General features: G+C 44.8%; 2 protein-coding genes and 1 long non-coding RNA gene across 3 annotated transcripts in view; 2 read left to right on the top strand and 1 right to left on the bottom strand.

The window, feature by feature from the left end:
- Positions 1 to 27,743, bottom strand: part of LOC144693679 (uncharacterized) — a 50,221-nt gene that overhangs the window by 18,914 nt on the left and 3,564 nt on the right. Inside the window, exon 2 of the long non-coding RNA XR_013579584.1 lies at positions 23,906 to 23,997. This is a non-coding gene — a long non-coding RNA (uncharacterized LOC144693679). The remainder of the gene's footprint in view (positions 1 to 23,905; positions 23,998 to 27,743) is intronic.
- Positions 12 to 26,351, top strand: LOC144693678 (uncharacterized). Its single transcript, XM_078563562.1, has 6 exons — positions 12 to 151; positions 2,391 to 2,475; positions 11,082 to 11,187; positions 14,459 to 14,532; positions 19,261 to 19,512; positions 24,387 to 26,351. Exons 1-6 carry the CDS (start codon positions 85 to 87, stop codon positions 25,372 to 25,374), a joined length of 1,572 nt encoding a protein of 523 aa, XP_078419688.1. The 5' UTR covers positions 12 to 84; the 3' UTR covers positions 25,375 to 26,351.
- The window catches only part of atg16l1 (ATG16 autophagy related 16-like 1 (S. cerevisiae)), a 43,911-nt gene continuing 41,421 nt past the window's right edge, over positions 25,254 to 27,743 (top strand). The window contains exon 1 of the mRNA XM_078563559.1: positions 25,254 to 25,370. The gene's annotated coding sequence lies outside the window, so the exon portion shown is untranslated. The remainder of the gene's footprint in view (positions 25,371 to 27,743) is intronic.

Genomic DNA, 27,743 nt, shown 5'->3' with positions numbered 1-27,743 from the left:
ATGTCTTAAACGTTCTTCCCCTGTTTCCCACAGGCGGGCTATTCGTGGCTCTGCGCCGCGAGTGTGGAAAGACCCCGGAGCAAGATGGCGGAGCAGCAGCGGTTGAGGGAACGGCTGGAGCGGCAGGCGCTGGGAGCGCTGCTCGGGGGCTGTAGGTACTGGGCCCGACAGGCCGCCACTCTCACTCGCCTTCCTTCTCCTAAAGCCTGGGGCTTCCGGGACGGAGTTTGTTTCTGTGCTCCGGCCCTTCACAACCTGCTCAGCACCTCCCCGTCACCAAGTCAACCCATTTCCACCTCCTTAACATCGCCGACTTCACCCCCTCTGCGATGGCTCATCGACGACTGAAACCTCACCTTGTGTCTGGGGAAGGGGGCTGGGGTTTCGGGATGCTCCTGAGAATCAGATCCACCCCCTTCCTCCCAGCAGATGGGCTCTGACTGAGGCTGTAGGAGGGAGTCCTGAAATTTCCAGGTCTTTTCCAATGGAGGGTGCCCGCCCTTGATGGTGTTGCCACTGCCCATGGTGCTGGGGCAATTGGGGACCCAGCTGCTGCTATCCTCGCGGGAGTCCGAGAAACCGTGTGCTTCACACACTCACCTGCCAGCTTTCCCGCTCACTCACTCCTGTTGTTCAGATCTTCTCTGTGGCAGCTTGTTATCAAACATCCTCGACATCTGGTCATACCCCTTCAGTTGGACAGCCGTTTTTTGACTCCTTGGCAATCCAGCACTCCTTTGTTTGAAAGCTGACCTTTCTGTGTGTTTTTGTTGTGGTGTAAAGATTGAATTATAAAATTATGAACGATGGCTTGCTTAATTCTCATTTTTGCTACTAGCCTGCAAAAGATATATAGGGCCTGCTCTGGGATCTGGAGCTCTGTCAAAGCTTCCTGAAACATAGCAGACCAAAACAAGTTAGTTTTCAGAACACAGCCCGAGTTGATTCAGAGGTGATGGCGAAAGCATCAGACCACCTGAAGTCAGTTATCACACTTCCTGATATGCGATTATGCAGCTGTCAAATAACAGAGTTAAACTCTTTAGAACAGCAGCTTCCAGAACCCCTGCCTGTAGGCTGTGCCAAATCAGTAAATATCTCATGTTTCTCCTGAAATTGTCCTGTTACAGGAATCACATAACTTGGATCTCAATCTGCGCTGGCTCAAAGGAAGATCATTATCTGTGGCAATGTCTTGTTCAGGAGGGTCCAGACAAGGATCTCTCTCTCTCACTCGCTTTAGCAGTGGATGGGAGCAAGATGCCACCGCAGTTTCCACAGTCTGACTGGTCAATTTTGTGTTTGTGTGGTGTGGCCCATTGTATTTAGTCAATAATGATGGTTAGTTTTGAATCAGGAGCTGAACTGTATTTTATTTATTCTTGGGATGTGAGCTGCATTGGAAAGGTCACACTTATTTGCCATCTTCCTAAGCGTAGAATCATTTTCATATATAGAGTGGGTCCGGAGTCAGGTGTTTACCAGGCCAAGTAAGGCAGTGGGTTCCCTTCCCTAAAGTACATTAGTGAACTAGTTGAGTTTATCAGATCATTCAACAGCTCTCGCTGTCATTGTTGTAAAGTTCCAACTACCAGTGACCTTTCTGTTGAAAGGATGACACAACATACCATGGTTCTATTTGTACTCTGGTCCTCATGACTACTAGTTCAGTATTATCCCCAACAGGCTACAGTACCTGTTCACAGGATGTACATAGCCAAGGTAATGAATGTGAGACATATGAAAGTGGCACCCATCCACCATGGTTGGGCTGCGATCCCAATGACAATCCTGTGAGGACTGACTGGGCTGTGGGACATTCATGCCCTAGGGAACAACACAGCCGAACCTGATCCTGTTCTTTCCCAACATTTTATAGTTAGGGCCCTGCATAATAATAGAGTGGGAGACAGGCTGAATTCTCTTGCACTCATTCCAGCTCCCACAGCTCCTTGGCAGTTTGGCGGCATTAAGGATAGTTACAGCATCCCTTAACACTGATGTATATATGGTCTGATAATTGAGTACAGACTGCCTATTGACCTTGGCACCTTGTGTCCTGTATGGCTTAGTGTTATAGGCAGTAGCTGGATCCCTTTGGAAGGCGGCTATAATTTTTCCTAGACTGTTGATAATTATATAACATGTTGGAGTTATGCTGAGTTGGAGTGAACAATTTCAGGGATAGGTAATCCAGAGGAACTGTACATTGAGCTCTCCAGCATAAACGTCAAAGCTAGATTCTTCTGGGCCATATACTTTATCGTTGCTTAGGGCAGTGAATTGAATTAGCCAGTTGGAGACGGGGAGGAAGTAAACTATTTAAACAGTCTTAACAGCAGTGGGAATCATACTGATGCCGCCTTATTTGCTTTTTGTATTTACTGCAGACCCTAAGCTACTGGACAAATCTGACCTGCAGGCAGCCCTCACAGAGAGACTTCAGAGTGAAAAATGTGACCTGCAGCCTATCAGGTATGGACAGGAGTGTTCCATAATGTAGTTTTAAGGTCGTGTGTGTTTTTAAAAATTCATTCACGGGATGTGGGCGTCGCTGGTTGGACCAGCATTTATTGCCCATCCCCAATTGCCCTTGAGAAGGTGGAGGTGAGCTGCCTTCTTGAACTGCTGCAGTCCATGTGGTGTAGGTACACCCACAGTGCTGTTAGGAAGGGAGTTCCAGGATTTTGACCCAGCAACAGTGAAGGAATGGCGATATATTTCCAAGTCAGATGGTGAGTGACTTGGAGGGGAACTTCCAGGTGGTGGTGTTCCCATGTATCTGCTGCTCTTGTCCTTCTAGATGGTAGTGGTCGTGGGTTTGGAAGGTGCTGTCTAAGGAGCCTTGGTGAATTCCTGCAGTGCATCTTGTAGATGGTGCACACTGGTGCTACCGTGTCGGTGGTGGAGGGAGTGTATGTTTGTGGATGTGGTGCCAATCAAGCAGAATGCTTTGTCCTGGATGGTATCAAGCTTCTTGAGTGTTGTGGGAGCTGCACTCATCCAGGCAAGTGGGGAGTATTCCATTACATTCCTGACTTGTGCCTTGTAGATGGTGGACAGGCTTTGGGGAGTCAGGAGGTGAGTTACTCGTCGCAGGATTTCCAGCCTCTGACCTGCTCTTGTAGACACAGTATTTATATGGCTAGTCCAGTTCAGTTTCTGGTCAATGGTAACACCCAGGATGTTGATAGTGTGGGATTTAGTGATGGTAATTCTGTTGAACATCAAGGGGCAATAGTTAGATTCTCTCTTGTTGGAGATGGTCGTTGCCTGGCACTTGTGTGGCGCGAATGTTACTTGCCACTTGTCAGCCCAAGCCTGGAAATTGTCCAGGTCTTGCTGCATTTGGACATGGACTGCTTCAGTATCTGAGGAGTCACGAATGGTACTGAACTTTGTGCAATCATCAGCGAACATCCTCACTACTGACCTTATGATGGAAGGAAAGTCACTGATGAAGCAGCTGAAGATGGTTGGGCCTAGGACACTACTCTGAGGAACTCCTGCAGTGATGCCCTGGAGCTGAGACGACTGACCTCCAACAACCACAGCCATCTTCCTTTGTGCTAGGTATGACTCCAACCAGTGGAGAGTTTTCCCCCTGATTCCCATTGACCTCAGTTTTGCTATGGCTCCTTGATGCCAAACTCTGTCAAATGCTGCCTTGATGTAAAGGGCAGTCACTTTCATCTCATCTCGGGAGTTCAGCTTTTTTGTCCATATTTGAACCAAGACTTTAATCAGGTCAGGAGCTGAGTGGCCCTGGCGGAACCCAAACTGGACATCAGTGAACAAGTGTTGCCTGATAGCACTGTTGATGACTCCATCCATTTCTTTGCTAATTATTGAGAGTAGACTGGTGCAATTGTAATTAGCCAGGTTGTATTTGTCCTGCTTTTTGTGTACAGGACATACCTGGGCAATTTTCCACATTGCCGGGTAGATGCCAGTGTTGTAGCTGTACTGGAACAGCTTGGCTCGGGGCGTGGCTACCTCTGGAGCTCAAGTCATCACTGCTATTGCTGGAATATTGTCAGGACCCATAGCCTTTGCAGTATCCAGTGCCTTCAGCCATTTCTTGATATCACATAGAGTGAATTGAATTGGCTGAAGACTGGCATCTGTGATGCTGGGGACCTCTGGAGGAGGCCGAGATGGACCATTCACTTGGCACTTCTGGCCTGAAGATTGTAGCAAGTGCTTCAGCCTTATCTTTTGCACTGATGTGCTGGCTCCCCTATCATTGAGGATGGGGATATTTGAGGAGCCTCCTCCTCCAGTGAGTTGTTTAATTGGCCACCACCATTCATGACTGAATGTGGCAGGACTGCAGAGTTTAGCTCTGGTCCGTTGGCTGTGGGATCACTGAGCTTTGTCTATCACTTGCTGCCTATGCTGTTTGACATGCAAGTAGTCCTGTGTTATAACTTCACCAGGTTGATACCCCATTTTTAGGTATTCCTGGTGCTGCTCCTGGCATGCCCTCCTGCACTCTTCATTAAACTAAGGTTGATCCCCTGGTTTGGTGGTAATGGTAGAGTGGGGGATATGCTGGGCTGCGAGGTTACAGATTTTGTTCGAGTAGAATTCTGCCATTGCTGATGGCCCACAGCACCTCATAGATGCCCAGTCTTGAGTTGCTAGATCTGATTGAAATCTATTCCATTTAGCATGGTGGTCGTGCCACACAACGATGGAGGGTATCCTCAATGTGAAGGCGGGACTTCGTCTCCACAACGACTGTGCGGTGGTCACTCCCACGGTGAGGATGATGTCAGGCATGTTTTTCCCTCTTGTTGGTTCCCTCACCACCTGCCGGAGACCCAGTCTAGCAGCTATATCCTTTAGGACTCGACCATCTCGGTCAGTAGTGGTGCTACCGAGCCACTCTTGGCGATGGACATTGAAGTCCCCCCACCCAGAGTATATTCTGCACCCTTACCACCCTCAGTGCTTCCTCCAAGTGGTGTTCAACATTGAGGAGCACTGATTCATCAGCTGAGGGAGGGCAGTACGTGATAATCAGAAGGAGGTTTCTTTGCCCATGTTTGACTTGATGCCATGAGGCTTCATGGGTCCCGGAGTCGATGTTGAGGACTCCCAGGGCAACTCCCTCCTGACAATACCACTGTGCTGCCACCTCTGCTAGGTTTGTCCTTGCCAGTGGGACAGAACATATCCAGGGATGGTGATGGTGGTGCCTGGGACATTATCTGTAAGATATGATTCCATGAGGATGACTATGATAGCCTGTTGTTTAAATAGTCTGTGAGACAGCTCTCCCAATTTTGGCACTAGCCCCCAGATGTTAGTAAGACTTTGCAGGGTCGACATGGCTGAGTTTGCCATTGTTGTTTCCAGTGCCTTGGTTGATGCTGGGTGGTCCGTCCAGTTTCCTTCCTTTTTTGTGAATTTGTGGTGTTCTGAGTGGCTTGCTAGGCCATTTCAGAGGACATTTAGGAGTCAGCCACATTGCTGTGGGTCTGGAGTCACATGTAGGCCAGACCAGGTAAGGACGGCAGATTTCCTTCCCTAAAGGACATTAGTGAACCAGATGGGGTTTTACAACAGCGACAATGGTTTCATGGTCATCATTAGACTTTTAATTCCAGATTTTTATTGAATTCAAATTCCACTAACTGCTGTGGTGGGACTGAGCATTCCCCTGGCTCTTTGGATTACTAGTCCAGTGACAATACCACTATGCCATCAACTCCCCCCATGGATCCTCTGGATACAAATCTAAAGTTTTAAATCAGTGTTTCATGAATTGCCATTTAGCAGACACCATGGCTTTGGTAGAGTACACACACATGAGGGTTTATGTCAATAGCAGCTTTTCCCTTTGTATTTCAGGCTTGGCAGCTTTAATAGTAATCTGTTCCTGATTGGATTTTAAAATTCTTATCCTTGTATTCAAATTCCCCCATGGTCTTGACCCTCCCTATCTCTGTGACTACCTCCAAGAGTTGTGCATTCTTCCAATTCTATCCTCTTGCATGTCCCTGATTTCTTCTGAGCCATCACTGGAGGCTGTGCCTTCAACTAGCTAGGCCCTAAGCTCTGGAATTCTAACCCTAAACTGCCTCTCTCTCTCTCTCCTCTAAGAAATTCCTTAAAACCTAGCTCTTTGAGCAAGTTTATCACTAACATGAATCATTATCAACATCCTGAGGGTTACCATTGACCAGAAACTGAACTGGACCAGCCATATAAATATTGTGGCTACAAGAGCAGGTCAAAGGCTGGGAATTCTGTGGCGAGTAACTCACCTCCTGACTCCCCAAAGCCTGTTCACCATCTACAAGACACAGGTCAGGAGTGTGATGGAATACTCTCCACTTGCCTGGATGAGTGCAGCTCCAACAACCCTCAAGAAGTTCAACACCATCCAGGACAAAACAGCCCGCTTGATTGGCACCCCATCGACCACCTTAAACGTTCACTACCTCCACCACTGACGCACAGTGGCAGCAGTGCGCACCATATACAAGATGCACTGCAGCAACTCACCAAGGCTGCTTCAACAGTACCTTCCAAACCTGTGACCTGTATCACCTAGAAAGACAAGGGGAGCAGAGCACCACCACCTGCAAGTTCCCCTCCAAGCCATACACCATCCTGGCTTGGAAATATATCGCACTTCCTTCGCTGTCGCTGGGTCAAAATCTTGGAACTCCTCCTCTAACAGACTGTGGATGTACCTACACCAAATGGACTGCAGCGGTTCAAGAAGGTGGCCTGCCGCTAACTTCTCAAGGGCAATTAGGGATGGGTAACAAATACTGGCCCAGCCAGTGACACCCACGTTCCATGAACGAATAAATTTTTAAAAACTTGGTCATATGTCCTAATATCTTTCTTTGCTTGATGTCAGGTTTTGTTTGATTCTGCTCCTGTGAACATAAATAGGAGCAGGAGTAGGCCATTTGGCCCATTGAGCCTGCTCTACCATTCCGTAAGATCATGGCTGATATATCTCAACTCCACTTACCTGCAATGTCCCCATATCCCTTAATTTCCTTACTACATGAAAATCTATTAGTTTCTTTCTTGAATGTACAGGTACTGGACCCCTTAACCGGCATCCCAAAATCCAGAAGGACCCGAAAACCGGGTCCTGCCCTGGAAACTACAATCCCCACCTAGCATTGCTCTCTGTCATATTCGGGTCACAGCACACTGATCCCCTGCTCTTTGGGTGTGGGATTAACAGCGGAAGCCGGCCTGATTCGCCCCTCATCCCTTCCTTTCCCTAACCCAACTGGGTCCTGCTCGGTGGAGAGATCAGCCTGCCTTTAAGCTATGCTATTCCACCACCCCCCCGGTCCCGAGTTTCCCAGATACGGGGTCCAGTACCTGCACTTGATGACTGAGCATCCACAGCTCTCTGGAGTAGAGCATTCCAAAGATTCACATCCCTCTAAGTGAAGAAATTTCTCCTCATTCTGAGTCAGAAATGTCCGACCCCGTATTTTGAGACTGTGACCCTAGTTCCAGAGGGGAAATATCCTCCCAGCATTTAACCTGTCAAGCCCCTTAAGAATTTTATATGTTTCAATGAGATCACCTCTCATTCTTCTAAACTCTAAGGATATTTAAACCTAGTCTACTCAATTTCTTCTCATGGGAGTACGCCCTCATCTCAGGAACCAGCCTAACGAGCCTTCGTTGCACTTCCTCGACTTTCCTTAGGTAAGGTGTACCAAGCCCTGTTAAAAGGCTTTCTTTGCTCTTCTTTACTCTCATACTTCAATCCCTTTGTTTAAAAAAAAGGTAACATACTATTTGTTTTCCTAATTGTTTGCTGCACTTTTGTGTTAACTTTTTGTGATTCAGTTACAAGGACACCCAGGTCCCCATGAATACCAATATTTCCCAGTCTCTCACTATTTAATAAATGTTCTGCATTTATATTTTTCCTACTAAAGTGCATAATTTAACATTTTATTATATTCCATCTGTCACATTCTTGTCCATCACTCAACCTGCCTATATCCCTTTGCAGCTTCTTTGCTTTCCCCTTACAACTTTGTATTGTCAGAAAACTTGGATATATTACACTTGGTCCCCTCATCTAAGTCCTTGAGATAGGTTTTAAATAGCTGAAACCCAAGGGCCTTGGGACATTTTACTGTATTAAAAGTTAAAAGTGTTATATAAATGCCAGTTGTTACTAGATTCCTATTTGACCATGTGACTATACTTTCATCTGCTGAATCAGTGGTATTCGTTCATGGGCTGTGGGTGTTGCTGGCTAGGCCAGCATTTATTGCCCATCCCTTGATCAGAGGGCATTTAAGAGTCAACCACATTGCTGTGGGTCTGGAGTCACATGTAGGCCAGACCAGGCCAGGTAAGGACAGCAGATTTCCTTCTCTAAAGGAAATTAGTGAACCAGATGGGTTTTTACGACGATCAGCAATGGTTTTGTGGTCATCATCAGACTTTTAATACCAGATTTTTATTGAATTCAAATTTCACCATCTGCCATGGTGGCATTTGAACCCGAGTACACAGAGCATTACCCTAGGTCCCTGGAATACTCATCCAGTGATAATACCACTACGCCATTGCCTCCCCCTAGTGTAGTGATACAGACTCAACAGGCTGCTGTTCTGTGCTGATCCCTGTTGCAGTAGCATTAGGGACACTACTGTTAGTCCCTGCCTCAAGATCAGGGTTAGGAAAAATTAGCCAGGGCTCCATGTTCCTGCTTAAATGTAGACATTCACATAAACGTCAGGTGGGAACAGGCTCAGGCTTGGCTTTGATCCCTCCATGACGGTACTGTCTGCTGACGTTTGCTGTCTAGGAGCAGGGTTGAAGATTGGCTGCTTGGGTGATGTGCGGAGGGCAACGACAATTTTGGAACTGCGCCCTGAAGAAAGAGGAGAGAAGGAAAAGGACTTGTATTTTCATTGTACCTTTTATGAAATAGGAGTATCGCAAGGTGCTTCACAAACAACAAAAAGAAATACTTTTGAAAAGTAGTCGCTGCTTTGTGAGAAAATCCCTCAGTGTTGTTGCTTTGACCATAGCCATTCCTCAGCTGTCAGCTCAGAACTGAGAGCAGGATGACCACTGGCAGATTTACGTGGTCTGAGAGAAAATGGATGGGAGAAGGTCAGAGTAAATACTGGCAAAATATCAGGCATCCTCCCACTTGTTCTCAAACTCTCCTTCTCTGGTGGTGTTCTCTCTATCTTTGACTCTCTTTCGATCTCACTATTTCACATATGTGTTCTCTTTTCTCACAAGCTTTTCCTGTTCACCTGTTTCCAGTATACTGTTCTTTGTGCGTATTTCTTTCTCATACTCTTTCATGCTATGTGCACATCCTATCCTTCTCACACACCTCCTAATCAAGTGGCAGGTACTATTTAAGTAACATTTTTTTAATTCATTGGATGTGGGCATCGCTGACTAGGCCAGCATTCATTGCCCATCCCTAACATCCTTGTTCAGAGGGCATTGTCAACCACATTGCTCTGGGTCTGGAGTCACATGTAGGCCAGGTAAGGATGACAGATTTCCTTCCCTAAAGGGCATTAGTGAACCAGATGGGTTTTTATGACAATCGACAATGGTCTCAAATTGCACCATCTGCCATGGTGGGATTTGAACCTGAGTCCCCAGAACATTATCCTGGATCTATGGATTACTGGTCCAGTGACAATACCACTGCACCACCACCTCCTCCTTCTCCTCCTCCTGGTGTTTGTGCCTTTAGCTGCTGAGGCATGGAGCCCTGGAATTTTTAGAAATAAATAGAGTCATAGAACTTATAGCACAGAAGGAGGCTCATCTTGCCTGTGCTGGCTGTTTGAAAGAGCAGTCATGCTTAATTCGACATTCCCACATTTTGTTCATAACCCTGCAAATTCCTCATCCTCATGTACCTGTCCAACTCCATTTTTAAATTATTTATGGAATCATAGGTAGCATGTTCCAGATCCTGACAACTCCTTGAGTGAGAAAAAAGCCTAATCTCCCTATTGCTGAAAAGGGAGGTGTTGTCGAAGCTTTTTGTCTTGCACCCGTATTAAGGAGAAAAGGGTTCTGAATGGTTGGCAAGTTAACTCTGATTGGCTGAGCCATTGCCATGGAGAAAGCAATGGGGAAACTACAGGATCCCCAAGCTCCCATGTAATTCAAAATTGTTATGATTGTTTGAAATTTAGCTCTCTTGTGCTTGTCTTGATGAGTGCAAGATGAAAGGCTTCAGCAACATGTCTCTCTTTCAGCAGTGTTCAAGTTTTGTATTGCCAAGCGACTGTTTCTAATCTCCCTGATAGATATTTTGCCAATTAAATCCATTAGCTGCACTTTTGAAGGTGAACAGGTTCAAGGAGTCAATAGCATGTACACAAAAATCTACTTTTATGAATGTATGTTAAGTTAAAGGCTGTTTTTTTTAATGAAGTCTAAGCATGGGCAATATCCATATTTTCCAAATGTATTTGTGCCAGTCATACTCAGTTATACTGAGGAATATGTTTCATTTTGTTTCTGCTCAAAATTTTTCTCAAATTATATGGAGAATTCAGCAGTTAAAAAGAGTCTGCTTGTGTGTATGTAATTGAGGCGTAATGTTCTGATTACTCCTCTCTTGTTGCTTCTGTTTTGTGTTGGGAGGGAAGTGAATGGAGGGTTTAGAGTGAAGTGAGTGACAGTAGAGCAAGTAGGAAATGATGCAGTTTGACCAAGCTTTGGATCACCTGTCCTAATATTGCTTTATTTGGTTCAGTGTCAAATTTGGTCGGCTTACACTTCTGTAAAGCATCTTGGGCTGTTTTCTGTGTTAAATACACTATGTAAGAGCTGATTGCTTTTGTCATGTAATAATGCCAGTGAGTTTAATTGCTTTCCTTATAGAGAAAAATACATTGTGGATATTATTTTTGATAACTCTCCCTGAACTAGCGATTCTTTCAAATGGGTTTTACTGCAGCAGTGTTATATTAAGTATTTGTTTGCTTAGTTTGTAGGCGTGGTGCATCTGAAATCCATTCTTGGACTACAAAAGCCTCACTCCTATTGCTGATGCTTGTATTTTCTTCTCTCCCATACATTAGCCCAGCCTTGGATGGGACGCAGAATCAAGTGCTGCTGCAAAAAGGCACCCAGACCTGGATCCGGCAACAGGATGAGTTGACAGAGCTTCACAAAAATCGCGGAGATGTAGGTATCAGTGCTAAATGGAAAGGCTTCGCTACAGTCACTCCCAGCTGTGCTCTTTTTGCTGCTTGGAGATTGAATAACTGAATCTTTTCTTCAGTAGATTGAAGGGTCAGTCGAGACTCCATATTCCCATGGGCTTTATTGTGACTCTGCACCTCCCTTGAAGTCCTCCTGGTATATTCTGTAATTTGACTCTCGCTAATCAGTGGGAAATTTTTCTCCCCTCCTCTTCAGGCTGTTGTAGGGATGCAGTTCCATGGCCACAAGCTCACCTTTGGTGCCTCTACAAGAATTTGGCCATTCTTAATGTGTGATTCGAGACTGGGTATGGAGAGGTTATGGATGTGGGGGCATCAGAAGCCAGTCCTGCCCTCACTTGATGCCAACATGTACTTTCCAGCAACATCTCAATGGATAATGATCAGATGCTGGAACCTTGATTGATTTTACCTCCCTGCTCATCCCTCCCTTATCCAAGGCCACTGAAGCCAATTGCAGTGTCTCTATTGATCCGTGGCAGTTCCTGGGTCAAGAATCGTCTCTATCTGTGCCCCACAATTCTTAAGTGCCAAAATTGGCATCAAGGTGCAGATTCCCATATATGATGAGTTTTTTCTGTCATTGGTGTTTAGTTGATGTGTGATGATGCTAAGACATAAAATCAGGACACTCTCGAGTCGAGGTCAAATCTCCCAATGGTATTCATAATGGATCGGCTGGGGGTGTCCTGCACAGAGCTCCTTGTCTGTCTGTTTACAGGACGTGGTATTGGGGCACGGTGGGTGGGTGTTGGGTTGCTGTACCCATGGAATGTACAAGAATGTATGTGTTGGTGTCTTCAGGAGAGAAGGGAGAAAATTGGGAGGAAGTTATGTTAAATCTTCAGAGATCACCGGTTTGGCCTCAGCTGGAACATCGTCTAATTGTGGCAACCTACTTTAGAAAGGATGTTAAGGCCTTAGAGAGGGTACAGAGACTTACTAGAATGGTACCAGGGATGAGAGATTTCAGAGAAGAGACTGGAGAAGCTGGAATTGTTCTTAGAGCAGAGAAGATTAAGGGGAGATTTAGTAGAGGTGTTAAAATGTATGAAGGGTTTTACTAGAGTAAGCAAAGTGACACTGTTTCCACTGACAGGAGGATTGATAATCAAAGGATTATAATAAGGATTTAATATAAGTGGCAAAAGAACCAGAGGGGAGATGAGAATTTTTATGATGTTGTGAGTTATAATGATCTGAAATGCACTGCCTGAACGAGTGCAGGAAACAGATTCAGTGGTAACTTTTAAACTGAAATTGGATAGATAATTGAAAAGGAAAAAAAAAATCAGGGCAATGGGGAAAGATTGAGGGAGCGTGACTCATTGGATAGTTTTTTCAAAGAGCCAACGTGGACGCGATGAACTGAATGGTGGTCTCCTGTGTTGAAAGATTCTTTGCTTTGATGATTCTAGGTGGAGCAGAGCATTTACAGTCATGTTGTGTTTCAGCTCACTGATTTTTAGTTTCCAATGAAGAACCTCATGTCAGAGCCAAAAAGTACAGCAGTGGCAAAATATATCTGGGACTTTGTTTGTACAATGTGCAAGAAATCAGCCTACAGGAACGTGGAGCCTATACCTGGAACCTAAATAGTCAGCATTTTTTTTAAAACAAAAACAGAATTACCTGGAAAAACTCAGCAGGTCTGGCAGCATCAGCGGAGAAGAAAAGAGTTGATGTTTCGAGTCCTCATGACCCTTCAACAGAACTGTGTTATATTTCACCCTTCTCCTAATATTACTCAGTTCTGTTGAAGGGTCATGAGGACTCGAAACGTCAACTCTTTTCTTCTCCGCCGATGCTGCCAGATCTGCTGAGTTTTTCCAGGTAATTCTGTTTTTGTTTTGGATTTCCAGCATCCGCAGTTTTTTGTTTTTATCTCAGCATTTTTTTTTAATATATTCGTTCATGGGATGTGAGCAAAGCCAACATTTATTGCCCATTCCTATTGCCCTTAAGCAGGGGTTGGTGAGTCAAATACAACTGAGTGGCTTGCTAGGCCATTTCAGAGGGCAGTTAAGAGTCAACCACAGTGCTGTGGGTCTGGAGTCACACGTAGGCCAGACCAGGTCAGGACAGCAGATTTCTTCCCCTGAAGTGGGCCAAATAGGTGCTTCCACCCGCCAAACCCCACATTGTGCAAAAGGCAGAATGGTGATTGTGACATTTATTTATGGTGGCTTGGGCCAGAAACATGAATGCCTCTAATTAGCAAGTGGTGGTGGGAGGCCTGTGCTGTACACTTCCATTTCACAAAGTTAGGGCACCGAAACAGGGGATATAGTGACATAATGGTAGTGTCACTGCACTAGTAATCCAGAGGCCCAGGCTCATGCTCTGGGGACATGGGTTCAAATCCGACCATGGCAGCTATTGGAATTTAAAATCAATTAATAAACCTGGAATACAAAAGCTAGTCTCAGTAATGGGGACCATGAAACTCAGTAATGATGACCATCAAATTATAATCAATTGTAAAAACCCATATGGGTCCACAAATATCCTTAAGGGAAGGAAATCTGCCATCCTTACCTGGCCTAGGTGTGACTCCAGACGCACAGTAATGTTTTTGACTTAACTGCTCTCTGAAATGGCTTAGCAAGCCACTTAGTTCAAGGGCACTTAGGGATGGGCAACAAATGCTGGGCTTGCCAGCAATGTCTGCAACCCATGAAGGAATTTTTAAAAAAGGCCATTGTAGAATCATAATATTACAGCGCAGAGACAGCTCATTCGGCCCATCAAGTCTGTGCTGGTGTTTTACTCCCTTGAGCCATTGTTATCGCATTGCCTTGATCGCTGCTTAATATTCCTCTTTTTCAAACAACTGCTTAATTTCATTTTAAAAGGATGGACTGTGCTTCAACAACAGGTTGTGACCCAAACTTGGCACCCTAACTAGATCATAACCATAATGAATTTTTTTGATGACATTAAATTTGTTTCCTCTTCTAACTGTTTTAGTGGCCAGTCAAAATGATCTGTCACTTCTTGCCTTATAACTCTTCACAATCTTGATGGTGTAGATTCAAAAGTTCACTAGTTAAATGGAGACCCCCCTCCCTGTTTAGTTGCTTCATTTACATCAGTCAGACGTACCTGAAGGAATTAAATATGAACGGTTTGGTTTATTTATAGGGTTTAAAATTTGTATGCAGTAGAAGCTTTGGTTTTTGTACTTTATGCAGTTTTGTTACGATATTTTTTCTTCTTCCTCTCTTGCCTAGCTTGCACAAAGCATGATCGAACTCAACTGCAGACTACAGCAAAAGGACCGGGAGATCCTGACCAATGAAGCAAAGTAAGTTAGTGGGGAGTTAAGACTCTGGTTCCTTTTAAGGTGAAAAGGCCCATCTGCCTGGATTTGGACACATTTTTGCATTGACCTACATGACACAGAATGATTCACTCAGCCCAATAAGTCATGACCATAATGAATTTTTGATGATATTAAATTTGTTTCCTATTGTAACTGTTTTATTGGCCAGTCGAAATTGTCTGTCTCTCCTTGCCTTATAACTCTTCACATTCTTAATGGTGTTAGATTCAAAAGGTGTTTAACCTTCTAAATAGTAGTCTTAATTCCATGATCCTGTCTTGTTCCAAAATCCTTTTGTTCCCAGCTGCTTTTACTTCCCTGTTCGCCACCAATCTAACTTATCTTTAAATGTTGACATGGTCTCTGCTTCAATCACTAACTCTGACCTGGGTACAGTTCTATCACCACCGTCTAATGCTGGAGAACTGTACGTTGTAACAGAGCCACTATTTTGGAACTAAACATCTCTGCATGGTGGGCTTCAACAACAGGTGGCTGACAGAGAGGAGAGTCCTGGCTACAGTGGTAGCCAGAATCGGGGGGCGTCGGGAGAGGCGCTGGCAGCCAGATGTACGTCTCACCCACAGTCAAAGGCTTCCAGAGGCTCGGTGCCTACTCCACCAGGTGTGTCAAGAGACTCGAGTGCGTGGAGCAATCCCATCTGATCTTGCTTCAGTTCAGGCAGAATTTTTCATCCGTGTGAGGCCTTAAATCCTCCTTTGGGAGCCTCCACCTCAACTTGAGCTGTCTCTCAGAAATTCCCTCTGAGCCATTTCATTTGATATGGAGGGATTTCCTGCATGGGCTGCTCCTGCACATTATCACTTCCTCGTCTTCATCTTCCATCTGGGTGTGCCATCTTGCCATCTAGCCAAGGTGCTCCAATAGAGGTCTCTCTGTTTGGAAATCCTCCCCTGCACTTGTGGTGATCTGGGCTGCACACTGTTGCACAGGGCAGATCCAACAAACAGGTCCCTTGTAACTTTTGCACCCTTGGTCCATGTTTCATGTATAATGCAACCGCAGCCCCTGTTTGATTATTTAAGAGGCCTACTGCTTTCTTTCTTGCTCCACTTCAGGGCTTTTCCTGATTTTTGGCCACCTGATGTAGATCGGGACAATTAAGTCCAAGGATCTGCTTCTGGGCCTGGCCAAGGTGGCCATGAGAGACTCAGGACAGTCATGGCCCAGGGGCTGTGGCTGCCTGCCTCTCTTCCATGGTCTTGTTCACGAACAGGTGGTCTTGGTGATGGATCATCCACTATCCACCAGTATGCAAAAAGCCTTCGTGACTGGTGGACACCATAGGGACCAGTTTTGTTGACAACAGGAATAGTATTATAATTAAGTTCAGAGTATCCCAATGTTTGCTTCAAAGTAATTAAAAAATAAATGAAACAAAAATCTGAGAACTTTGATTGGCCTGCTCATTGCTGCTGTAAAATGTCTCCAGCTGATTGGCTGGTTGCCTTTTTGAGTTTGAACTTTTACCTTGTAAAGCTGAATATGAAAAAAGAAAATCACTAACATGGCGGATGAGAAGAAAGCACCAATTTCCAAGAAGGGTGCCAAGAAAGCCCAAAAGAGGGCGCTACCGAAAGGCAGCAAGAAGAGGAAGCGATCCAGGAAAGAGAGTTACTCCATCTACGTCTATAAAGTAATGAAGCAGGTTCACCCGGACACCGGCATCTCCTCCAAAGCCATGAGCATCATGAAATCGTTCGTCAACGACATTTTTGAGTGCATCGTGGGTGAGGCTTCCCGCCTGGCCCATTACAACAAGCGCAGCCCCATCAGCTCCCGGGAGACCCAGACCGCCGTGCCCCCACTGCTGCCCGGGGAACTGGCCAAGCACGCCGTGTCGGAAGGGACAGGCGGTGACCAAGTACACCAGCTCCAAGTAAAACTCCACAATGCACTGAAAAACAAACTCCAATCGTGCATTCCACTGTCCTGCAACCCACTGTCCTTTTTAACAACAACATGTCTCCCTGACTCTGCCCTAAACCCCTTGCATTTAATCTTATATCCATGTTCCCCTCATCCTAAATCCTTCAGTCCCTGGAAACTGTCTGTTTCCATCTACTCTGGCCTTTCCCTTCATAGTTTTAAATATCTTTGAACACCATAAACAGTTTTTTCAAATCATCCTTTAATCTTTTTGGCTCTAACAAAAACAGGCATAATCTTTCAAATCTTTGGATTTGCACTTCCTCAAATAAAGCAGGTTCGTCTGAAAATGTGCTGTGTCACCTCTGTTCCCTCAATGTTATGCTGGAAAGCATAGTGTAAACTGCAAGCAAAATAAAATGAGGTCTGAGAAAGTGGGCTTAGGATGCCATTGAACCAACTTTGATGTTCCCTCATAGATTGCAAATAATAATAAATTTGTTAGCTTTTCTCAGTATTGGATGAATGTTTCATATCTATTGCCTCGGAAAGTTTTTGATTTATTTCTGATAGTGTTTCAGCCAGAATCACTCAGACCAACATTGGCAGACTGGATTTTGTAAATTGAGAGATGCAGAGGCTAGAGCAATCAGGCATTAAGGGGCTGCAGGAAGAATGGAATGCAGGGGATATGCTAGAAAATTATCTTTAAGTCAAATGTGATAATTCTGTCATTAATGCCTTATGTGATTACATTAAGGTAAGTCGTGTTAATGTTAATAAGTGAATCTGATCATTACAGTTGCTCTGTATTTTCATCCAACTCTGAAATGAGGCACCTTAATTACTTGTATTAAGCCTTGTCTCACTGAATGGTAAATCGGTTGTCTCTGAAGATTTAGGTGCCCCTCGCTTTTTGGCAAGAAGGGGCACCTATTTTTAAATACTCCATTGGTTGGATTGACAGGTCAGTTAACAAAGTGGAGTCATTGTGGAACCAGTACGAACATAGAAACAAGAAGCAGGAGTAGACCATTCAACCCTTTGAGCCTGCTCTGCCATTTAATAAGATCATGGCTGATCTGATAGTAACCTCAAAATTGCATCCCGCCTACCCACGATCACCTATCACCCCCTTGATGGCCAAGAATCTATCCACCTCTGCCTTAAAAATATTCAAAAACTCTGCTTCCTCCGCCTTTTCACAAAGACTCATGACCCTCTGAGAGAAAAAATTTCTCCTCATCTCTGTCTTAAATGAGCGACACTTTATTTTTGAACAGTGACCCCTAGTTCTAGATCCTCCTACAAGAGGAAACATCCTCTCCACATCCATGTCAAGACCCCTCAGGATCTTAAATGTTGCAGTCAAGTTGCCTCTTACTCTTGCGAACTCCAGTGGATACAAGCCTAGCCTGTCCAGCCTTTTCTCATAAGATAACCTGCCCATTACAGGTATTAGTCTGGTACGCCTTCTCTGAACGGCTTCCCACGCATTTACATCCTTCCTTAAATAAGGTGACCAATACTATACACAGTACTCCAGATGTGGTCTCACTAGTGCTTTGTATAACTGAAGCCTAGCCTCCCAACTTTTGCATTCAGTTCCCTCTGCAATAACTGAAAACAGTCTATCTGCATGCCTAATTACTTGCTGTACGTGCATACTAGCCTTTTGCAATTCATGCACTCAGACAGCCAGATCCCTCTGCATCTCAGAGCTCTGCCATGTCTCACCATTTACATATTATGCTCCTCTTTTACTCTTCCTGCCAAAATGGACAATCTCACACTTTCTCACGTTAAACTCCATTTTCCAGATCTTTGGCCACTTACTTAACCAATCTATATCTTTTTGTAGCCTCCTTATTTCCTCTTCACAACTTACTTTCCTACCCATCTGTGTCATCAGCAAATTTGGCAACCATTCCATCCATCCCTCCATCCAAGTCATTCATATAAATTGTAAACAGTTGAGGTCCCAGCACTGATCCCTGTGGCACACCACTCGTTACATTTTGCCAACCTGAAAAAGACCCATTTATGCCTACTCTCTGCTTCCTGTTGGCCAGCCAATTTTCTATCCATGCCAATATGTTACTTCCTGTACCATGAGGTTTTATTTTCCGCAATAACCTATGATGTGGCACTTTATCAAATACCTTCTGGAAATCTAAATACAGTACATCCACCATTTCCCCTTTATCCACAGCACATGTTACTTCCTCAAAGAACTCTAATAAATTGGTTAAACATGATTTCCCTTTCACAAAACCATTTTGACTCTGCCTGATTACCTTGAACTTATCCAAGTGACCTGCTATAGCTTCTTTAATAGTAGCTTTGAACATTTACCCTATGACAGGGAAACACTGGGCAAATTCATATGGATGCAACATCCGTAAGAGACTACAGTACAGGTAATTGGGCTGTAGTACTTTTTGTTCCTAGAGAGTTTCATCTTTTTATATATACCTCCTTTGGAGCATGGTTCAGGAAATTTATTTCGTTACTTGAACGTGACAGACAATCTGAATGCTGTGTTTACAATTTCTATAATGGCTTATTACATTGCAACTTTCATCACTTCATTTTGTCCAATAAATAAAGAGTAACAACAGTTTGTTAGTTTTGGCCATGCCTCTGCTGTAATCTGACCAAATAAAGCTAAAGTACCAGTTATATGCAACCCGTTGTGGTTGTTCTGTTCATTAATTTGCGCAGAAAATATAATCGTGATCCATACCCATCTATTGCACACATGTAATCTGTGTAAACCCTCCAAGTAAAACCTGCACTTTGTATCCTGATGGGTTTCAGAATGGTGGAGTACCACAAGCGAATTAAGAAGCTGGAGGTTGAATGTCGGGAGCTGCGGACTAACCTGCAAGACTTGGAGCGAGCCAATCACACACTGAAGAACGAATACAACACTCTCCACGTCACCTTCAGCAACCTCGAGGAGCGGCTGCAGAAAATGGCCGATGAGAACCGTGAACTAATCACAAGGTGGATGAGTGAGAAAACACAGGACTCGAGCAGGCTGAATATAGAGAATGAAAAGGGCTCCAGGTAAATGCTGCAATTCAATTATATTTGATTTGCTACTGTCATGTAAAAGTGAAATCGTACCCTCTGGGGATAAAGACAAGTGCTGAGATTTTGTATCCTTCTTTTCTCTAGATCTCGTGGCTGAATCACTGCATTTTGAGGAGCCAATTGCTTCAGAATTTTATTTCTTGCCATTCTTCAAAGATACGGTCTTTCCATGTCTTGCACATGCCCAACAACTCCCCTTCCCTTTGATGTACCACTCTTAATTCTCAACGTGTCTTCCCTCTTCCCTCAGCCTCTCTTCTGGTGCTAAAGCTACCTGTAGGATGCTTGCTTTCTTCCGTTGTAAAATAAAACACGTTTTCCACGCAACAGCTTTTAACTCGACGAAGTCCAAGTCTGTTCAAGGCTTGAGTCCTAATCTCAATTCTTCAAACACTTCTCACACACTCCTGAATACAAGATAAAAGAAACTAGTCGTTTTAGAATGAGATGACGTAAGGTGGTAAGAACACCAGCTTCACTTGTTGGGCCGGGTGCGTGTTTCTTTTTTTGTATTCGTTCATGAGATGTGGGCATTGCTGGCTAGGCCAACCTTTTTTGCCCGTCCCTAATTTCCCTTGAGAAGGTGGTGGTGAGCTGCCTTCTTGAACCACTGCAGTCCATGTGGTGTAGGTATACCCACAATGTTGGTAGGGAAGGAGCTCCAGGATTTTGGCCCAACGACAGCGAAGGAAAGGTGATATATTTCCAAGTCAGGATGGTGAGTGGCTTGGAGGGGAACTTGCAGGTGGTGGTGTTCCCATGTGTCTGCTACCCTTGGTAGCGGCTGTGAGTTTGGAAGGTGCTGTCTAAGTAGCCTTGGTGAATTCCTACAGTGTATCTTGTAGATGGTACACACTGCTGCCACTGTGCGTCGGTGGTGGAGGGAGTGAATGTTTGTGGATGGGGTGCCAATGAAGCGGGTTGCTTTGTCCTGGATGGTGTCAAGCTTCTTGGGTATTGTTGGAGCTGCACTCATCCAGGCAAGTGGAGAGTATTCCATCACACTCCTGACTTGTGCCTTGTAGATGGTGGACAGGCTTTGGGGAGTCAGGAGGTCAGCCACTCACCACAGGATTCCTAGCCTCTGACATGCCCTTGTAGCCATAGTATTTATATGGCTAGTCCAGTTCAGTTTCTGGTCAATGGTAATCCCCAGGATGTTGATAGTGGGGGATTCAGCGATGGTAATGCCATTGAATGTCAAGAGATAGTTAGATCCTGCCTTGTTGGAGATGGTCGTTGCCTGGCACTTGTGAGGTGCGAATGTTACTTGCCACTTGTCAGCCCAAGTTTGGATATTGTCCAGGTCTTGCTGCATTTAGACATGGACTGCTTCAGTATCTGAGGAGTCACAAATGGTGCTGAACATTGCGCAATCATCAGCGAAAATCCCTACATCTAACCTTATGATGGAAAGAAGGCCATTGATGAAGCAACTGAAGATGGTTGGGCCTAGGACCCTACTCTGAGGAACTTCTGCAGTGATGTCCTGGAACTGAGATAATTGACCTTCAACAGCCACAACCACCTTTGTGCTAGGCATGACTCCAACCAGTGGGGAATTCTCCTTGATGCCAAACTTGGTCAAATGCTGCCTTGATGCCAAGGGCAACCACTCTCATCTTGTCTCTGGAGTTCAGCTCTTTTGTCCATGTTTGAACCAAGGCTGTAATGAGGTCAGGAGCTGAGTACCCCTGGCGGAACCCAACCTGAGCATCAGTGAACTGGTTATTGCTAAGCAAGTGCCGTTTGATAGCACTCTTGATGACTCCTTCCATCACTTTACTGATGATCGAGAGTAGACTGCTCGGGCGGTAATTGAATGAGTTGGATTTGTCCTATTTCTTGTGTACAGGACATACCCAGGCAATTTTCCACACAGCCGGGTAGATGCCAGTGTTGTAGCTGTACTGGAACAGCTTGGCTAGGGGCATGGCAAATTCTGGAGCACAAGTCTTTAGTACTATTGCTGGAATATTGTCAGAGCCCATAGCCTTTGCAGTATCCAGTGCCTTCAACCATTTCTTGACATCACATGGAATGAATCAAATTGCTGAAGGCTGACATCTGAGATGCTGGGGACCTCCGAAGGAGGCCGAGATGGATTATCCACTCGGCACTTCTGGCTGAAGATTGTTGCAAATGCTTCAGCCTTACCTTTAGCACAGATGCGCAGGGGGCTCCCCAATCATTGAAGATGGGGATATTTGTGGAGCCTCCCCCTCCAATGAGTTGTTTAATTGTCCACCACCATTCATGACTAGACGTGGCAGGACTGCAGAGCTTAGATCTGATCTGTTGATTGTGGGATCACTTAGCTCTGTCTATCGCTTGCTGCTTATGCTGTTTGGCATGCATGTAGTCCAGTGTTGTAGCTTCACCAGGTTGACACCTCATTTTTAGATATGCCTGATGCTGCTCCTAGCATGCCCTCCTGCACTCTTCATTGAACCAGAGTTGATCCCCTGGCTTGGTGGTAATGGAAGAATGTGGATATGCCAGGCCATGAGGTTACAGATTGTGGTTGAGTACTGAATTCTGCTACTGATAGCCCACAGTGCCTTATGGTTGCCTAGTCTTAGTTGCTAGATCTGTTCAAAATCTGTCCCACTTGACACAGTGGTAGTGCCACACAACATGATGGAGGCAATCAATGTGAAGACGGGACTTCGTCTCCACAAGGACTGTGCATTTGTCACTCCTACCGATACTGTCATGGACAGGTGCATCAGCGACAGGAAGGTTGGTGAGGATGAGGTAAAGTATGTTTTTCCCTCTTGTTGGTTTCCTCACCACCTGTTGCAGACCCAGTCTAGCAGCTATGTCCTTTAGGACGAGCCAACTCGGTCTTAGTGTTGTTACCGAGCCACTCTAGGTGATGGACATTGAAGTTCCCCCACCCAGAGTACATTCTGTACCCTTGCACCCTCAGTACATCCTCCAAGTGGTGTTCAACATGGAGGAGTACTGATTCATCAGCTTGTCGGGGGGAACTGTACCTGTTGATCAGCAGGAGGTTTCTTTGCCCATATTTGACCTGATGCCATGAGACTTCATGGGGTCTGGAGTCCATGTTGAGGACTCCCAGAGAAACTCCCTCCCGACTGTATGCCACTGTACCACCATCTCTGCTGGGTCTGTCCTGCCGGTGCGGCAGGACATACCCAGGGACAGTGATGGTGGTGTCTGGGACATGAGCTGTAAGGTATGATTCCATGAGTATGACTATGTCAGACTGTTGCTTCACTCGTCTGTGAGACAGCTCTCCCAATTTTGGCACAAGTCCCTAGATGTTGGTAAGAAGGATTTTGCAGGGACGAGCGTTTGCCATTGTCATTTCCGGTGCCTAGATGCTGGGTGGTCCGTGCAGTTTCATTCCTTATTGACTTGTTTTTAACGGTTGGTACAACGGAGTGACTTGCTAGGCTGTTTCAAAGGGCATTTAAGAATCAATCACGTTGCTGTGGGTCTGGAGTCACATGTAGGCCAGACCAGATCAGGACAGTAGATTTCCTTTCCTGAAGAACATTAGTGAACCAGATGGGTTTTTACGACAATGGTTTTGTGGTCGTCGTTAGATTTTTAATTCCAGTTTCTTTATTGAATTCAAATTCCACTATCTGCCATGGTGAGATTCGAACCCCTGGCCCCAGAGGATTACCTTGGATCTCTGGATTACTGATGCAGTGACATTACCACTATGCCACCCCCACACCGCACTGCAAATTCTATGTAATCTCACAGGTGACTCTTCTTATCAACTGTTGCTTCCAATCTCCTGGCTTGTTCCTTCCTTCCTTTCTTGTCTCTATTCAATGCTATGATGGTTGGATCTCCTTAGAACTTGGCTTCATTTTTTAATTGTGATTATCTGCTTCACACGCTCTTTCTTCTGTTTTAATCCCTACTACTAAAACTGAGCTTGGTATTCTGACTGTTTTATTCCAGAAGGCTAGTTGGATGATATTGGAGCCACTCGTTACTCAGTCTCTCATTTATTTAGAGAGTGAAACATTACACACAGACACCTCCTAACTTAACCATACTGCAGTTTCCATACGCGTCTCTTTGTATGTAATCAAGTGAAACCCCAATTAATGCCCTCGACCTGCATAAAATTAACACAATTGATACACAATTAACACAGCCTCCTATTCTAAATCATTCTTTCCCAGGATCTCAGAATGCATTGAACTCCTTAACCTCCTTCAATGTTCAAAACACTTCTGTGCCACCTACTCGAGGCTTCCATTTTACCTTGTCTTTTCTCCTCTTTATGTTTGGTGTTTGCTGCCTTGTGAGCCTTCACATGCAACTTGGCTTCTGATATAAATTAAAGCAAATTGACTGTGGAGTATGCAGCCACCTAGTCCAGCGAAGTCTGGCTCAGTCAGTGACTGGTGGCAGAGGCAACCTGTTCCATTGAATGAAAAGCAGAATGCTGTGGATGCTGGAAACCTGAAATGAAAACAGAACATGCTAGAAATACTCAGGTCAGGCAGTATCTGTGGGGAGAGAAACAAAGTTAGCATTTCAGTTGGTTTCTCCATAGGTGCTGCCTCACCAGCTGAGTATTTCCAGCATTTTCTGCTTTTATTTCTGGTCCATTGAACCCTTGCTGAGGTCAATGACTTATGGCATGAGCAACCTGGTGTACCAGAATCTGACTCAGTAAGTTCCTGGTCAGAAACGAAATCTCCAAGTTGGATAGGTTACCTCATATCCATTCTTTGCTGCAATATGTCCAGTTATCCATTCATGTTTCTGTAATGTATTCATTATTTTCTGTCATTATCCAGGTATCTATTCACTGTACAATATCTCACCGATGCTTTTTTTTGTGGCAGATCATTTATCCTCCTCGGAGGAATCGGAACATTGCCTGTGATGCCCACGAATCACAAACGCACGGATCTGCCGCTTGCTGAGAAGGTGAAGGTTGTCGCGGCCTTACAAGGCCCGAAAGCCTCCTATGCCTCGGTGGCCAAAATGTTCAGCATCTCGAAGAGCCAGGTGGGGCGCATCAGCCAGAACAGGGAGAGGATTCTGGAGGAATGGCGGCAGAATGCCAACCCCAACCGCAAGAGGAAGAGGAAGGGGAAGGACATTGAGGTGGAGGACGCTCTTCTGTTATGGTTCCAGCAGGCTGTGGGTGAGGGAGTCCGTGTCTCAGGCCCCATGCTGAAGACGAAAGCCAAGGGGTTCGCAGAGGACCTGGGCCACGATGACTTTGAGCCGACTGATGGGTGGCTTTCGCGATGGAAGGCCCGGAACAATATTGTTTTTAAGAAGGATTCCAGTGAACGGCATGATTATGATGGTCCTGTAGCAGGTGGCCGGACTCCGGAGAGGGCCGAAGTCGGAGCCAGAGTGACTGATATTGGCCATAATGTGACCTTGCTCGATGCAATCCAAATGCTGTATCGGGCCTATGGGAACGTGGAGCAGACTGCCTGTGCTGATCCCCCTCACGGAGCCCAGTTGATAAAAGATGTGACCTGCTCGGGTCCAAGGCTCCCTGGGGGTGATACGGGCTCAGCCAATTCCCGTCCCCCCTTGCTCTCAACAAAACAGGAGGAGCCGCCCAGCCTGCAGCTCAAGTCTGAGGACAGTAGCGTCATGGCCAAGAGGCCCCGCCTGGAGGTTTTGCCACAGGAGCACATGGCTGTCGGAGCATTGCCAAGCACAGCCTCTGCCATCACCAACAACGAGGCACTCGAGTGCGTGAGCAAGCTGGGAAACTGGCTTCAGCTCCAAGGACCGTCGGGAATTTATGAGCCAATGCTGTGCGTGCTACGGGACGTTCAGACTGCAGTGGCAACTTCCCTGAGGTAGACATTGGGGTTTGTTGGAGATGAAAAGAAAGTTACAAAAAGTTTGAATGTTGGAAACGCACTTGTAAAAATGAATAATTTGTTGGGACATTTTGTTGGAACTGGAAAAAGGGAAGACCAGGACAGAAAGCTCTTACAAAGGTTTTTTGGTTTTCAGTTCTGATGGGCGGCTGTGGCTTCAGCTGTCAAGGCTCCAAGCTCTGGAATTCTCTCCCTAAACCTTTCTCTCTGTCTGTCTCTCTCTTCTTCATTAAGATGTTTCTTAAGATCTACCTCTTTGATTAAGCTTTTAGCCACTCATCTTAATACCTCTTTATGTGATTTGGTATCAGTATACTCCTGTGAAGCGTGTTGGGAACTTTTACTATTATAAAGGTGCTTTATAAGTGCAGGTTGTTGTAGATGGATCCCAACTGTAACATTAGCACCTGGAAAAGAATTGGCTAACCTATTGTGCATCTCTGGTGCTTTCTATTTTGATTTCCAACTTGAACTGATTTCTCAATAGTTTTTATACATTTATCTGGGGTACGTTATATACTGAACAGCAGTGAGGAAATGAAAGTATGTTGTATGATATAGGAAAAAAAACTCCCCTAATTTATTTAGAGAAGCCTTTTTTATATTTACAATAATAAAGGGGTAGCTGAGTCCAGTGCTGGTTACATTTTAGCATTTAGTACAATTGATTCACTATTTAACTAGGTTTAATGTTTGTAAGGGTATCAAACAGATGTTAATTTCAGTACTGAAGACTGCATCATGTGTGTTAACTGCCAGACTATATGTTGGACTGAAAAGCACTCCACACCACAGCTTAAATGGAACAGGCCACCCTTACTAGAATGAACATTGGCAGTATTATACCGCAGGTGTGCATGGAATGGTCTCAGCTGGTGTGAGGCAAATTGCACTGTGGTGTAACTGAATGTTTGCTGCTGTTCCCACTTCATACAATAAAATAGTACAGTGTCTTAAGCCTGGAGTAAACGGCACATTATTTATGATCTCTATGTTAGTGTAGAGCTATTGACACAGAAGTAAGATTGAGATTTAGAAAGGGGAGAGATTTAATATGGATTCCAAACCCACTTAAACAAATGGAGCTAATTAGTGTGGCAAGTAAGGTTGCATGGGGACCTGGTTGACAGACTTGTCACTATTAATGATGCCTGACAGGGTTCTTTTGCACTGGATTTGAGAGACAACTGTGCAGCTGGTCCCCACCAGTGGTTACAATTTGAGCTTCCTCCAATACTTATATTCACACTCAATAATAATTAGCTTCCATCATAGCTGGCCAACACTCCAACAAACTGAAACTTATACGTTTAGTGTATTGAGTGAATGAGTTGGTGTGCTGAAAGATTAACAGCTGTTTTAGTGAGTTACGTATTGGTAGGATGTATAGACAAATGCTGTGTGCCATTTTGCTCTCCTTATTTAAGGAAGGATGCAAATAGTTGGAGGCGGTTCAGAGATTGATACCTGGAATGAGCGGGTTGTCTTATGTGGAAAGGTTGGACAGACTGGGCTTGTTTTCACTGAAGCTTAAAAGAGTGAGGGGTAACTTGATTGAAGTATGTAAGATTCTGAACGGCCGTGACAAGGTGAATGTAGAAAGGATGTTTCTTCGTGTGGGTGAGCCCAGAACTAGAGGGTACAGTTTTAAAATTAGGCATCACCCTTTTAGGACAGAGATGAGGATAATTTTTTTTTCTGAGGGGCGTGCGACTTTGGAACCCTGCCTCAGAAGACAGTGGAGGTGGGGTCATTGAATATTTTTAAGGCGAAAGTAGATAGATTCTTGTTAGACAAGGGAACGAAAGGTTATTGGGGATAGATGTATGGACAATGTGGAATTCAAAACACAAACAGATCAGCCATGATCTTATTGAATAGCAGAGCAGGCTCAAAGGGCCGAATGGTCTACTTCTGCTCCTATTTTGTATGTTCATAAAAACACCTTATAGTTCAGACTAATCTACAATTTGAGTTTATTACAAGGGGCGGATTTAGATAGGCAAAAGTAAACAGATAAACAACAGCAGAGTGTTAACCTTAACCCAATAGTTTAAATCGTTCTTGGAAACCAAAACAGGTTTTTTGAATCCTCAGCCAAAACCCAGATAAATATAATCCTGGATAATATAATAACAGTCCTGTTTTATCAGTAACATGAAAATGGTAAGAGAGCTCCAGACCTGGCGAACGGCTATCGCGGAACTATTTTAGTCTGGCAGCTCAGTCCAACTATAAATCTTTTACAACCAGAAAATAATTCAGACCTGTAACAACCGACTGGAATGTGATTGTATTTAAACAGACAGCCATTATTCACTGTCTGTATTCACATTACGAATGACCACT

This window comes from Cetorhinus maximus, chromosome 19 (genome assembly GCF_964194155.1).
Source record: "Cetorhinus maximus chromosome 19, sCetMax3.hap1.1, whole genome shotgun sequence".
NCBI classification, from domain to species: domain Eukaryota; kingdom Metazoa; phylum Chordata; class Chondrichthyes; order Lamniformes; family Cetorhinidae; genus Cetorhinus; species Cetorhinus maximus.
Note: the sequence above shows the minus strand (reverse complement) of the source record. Positions and strands in the feature narration are given on the sequence as shown.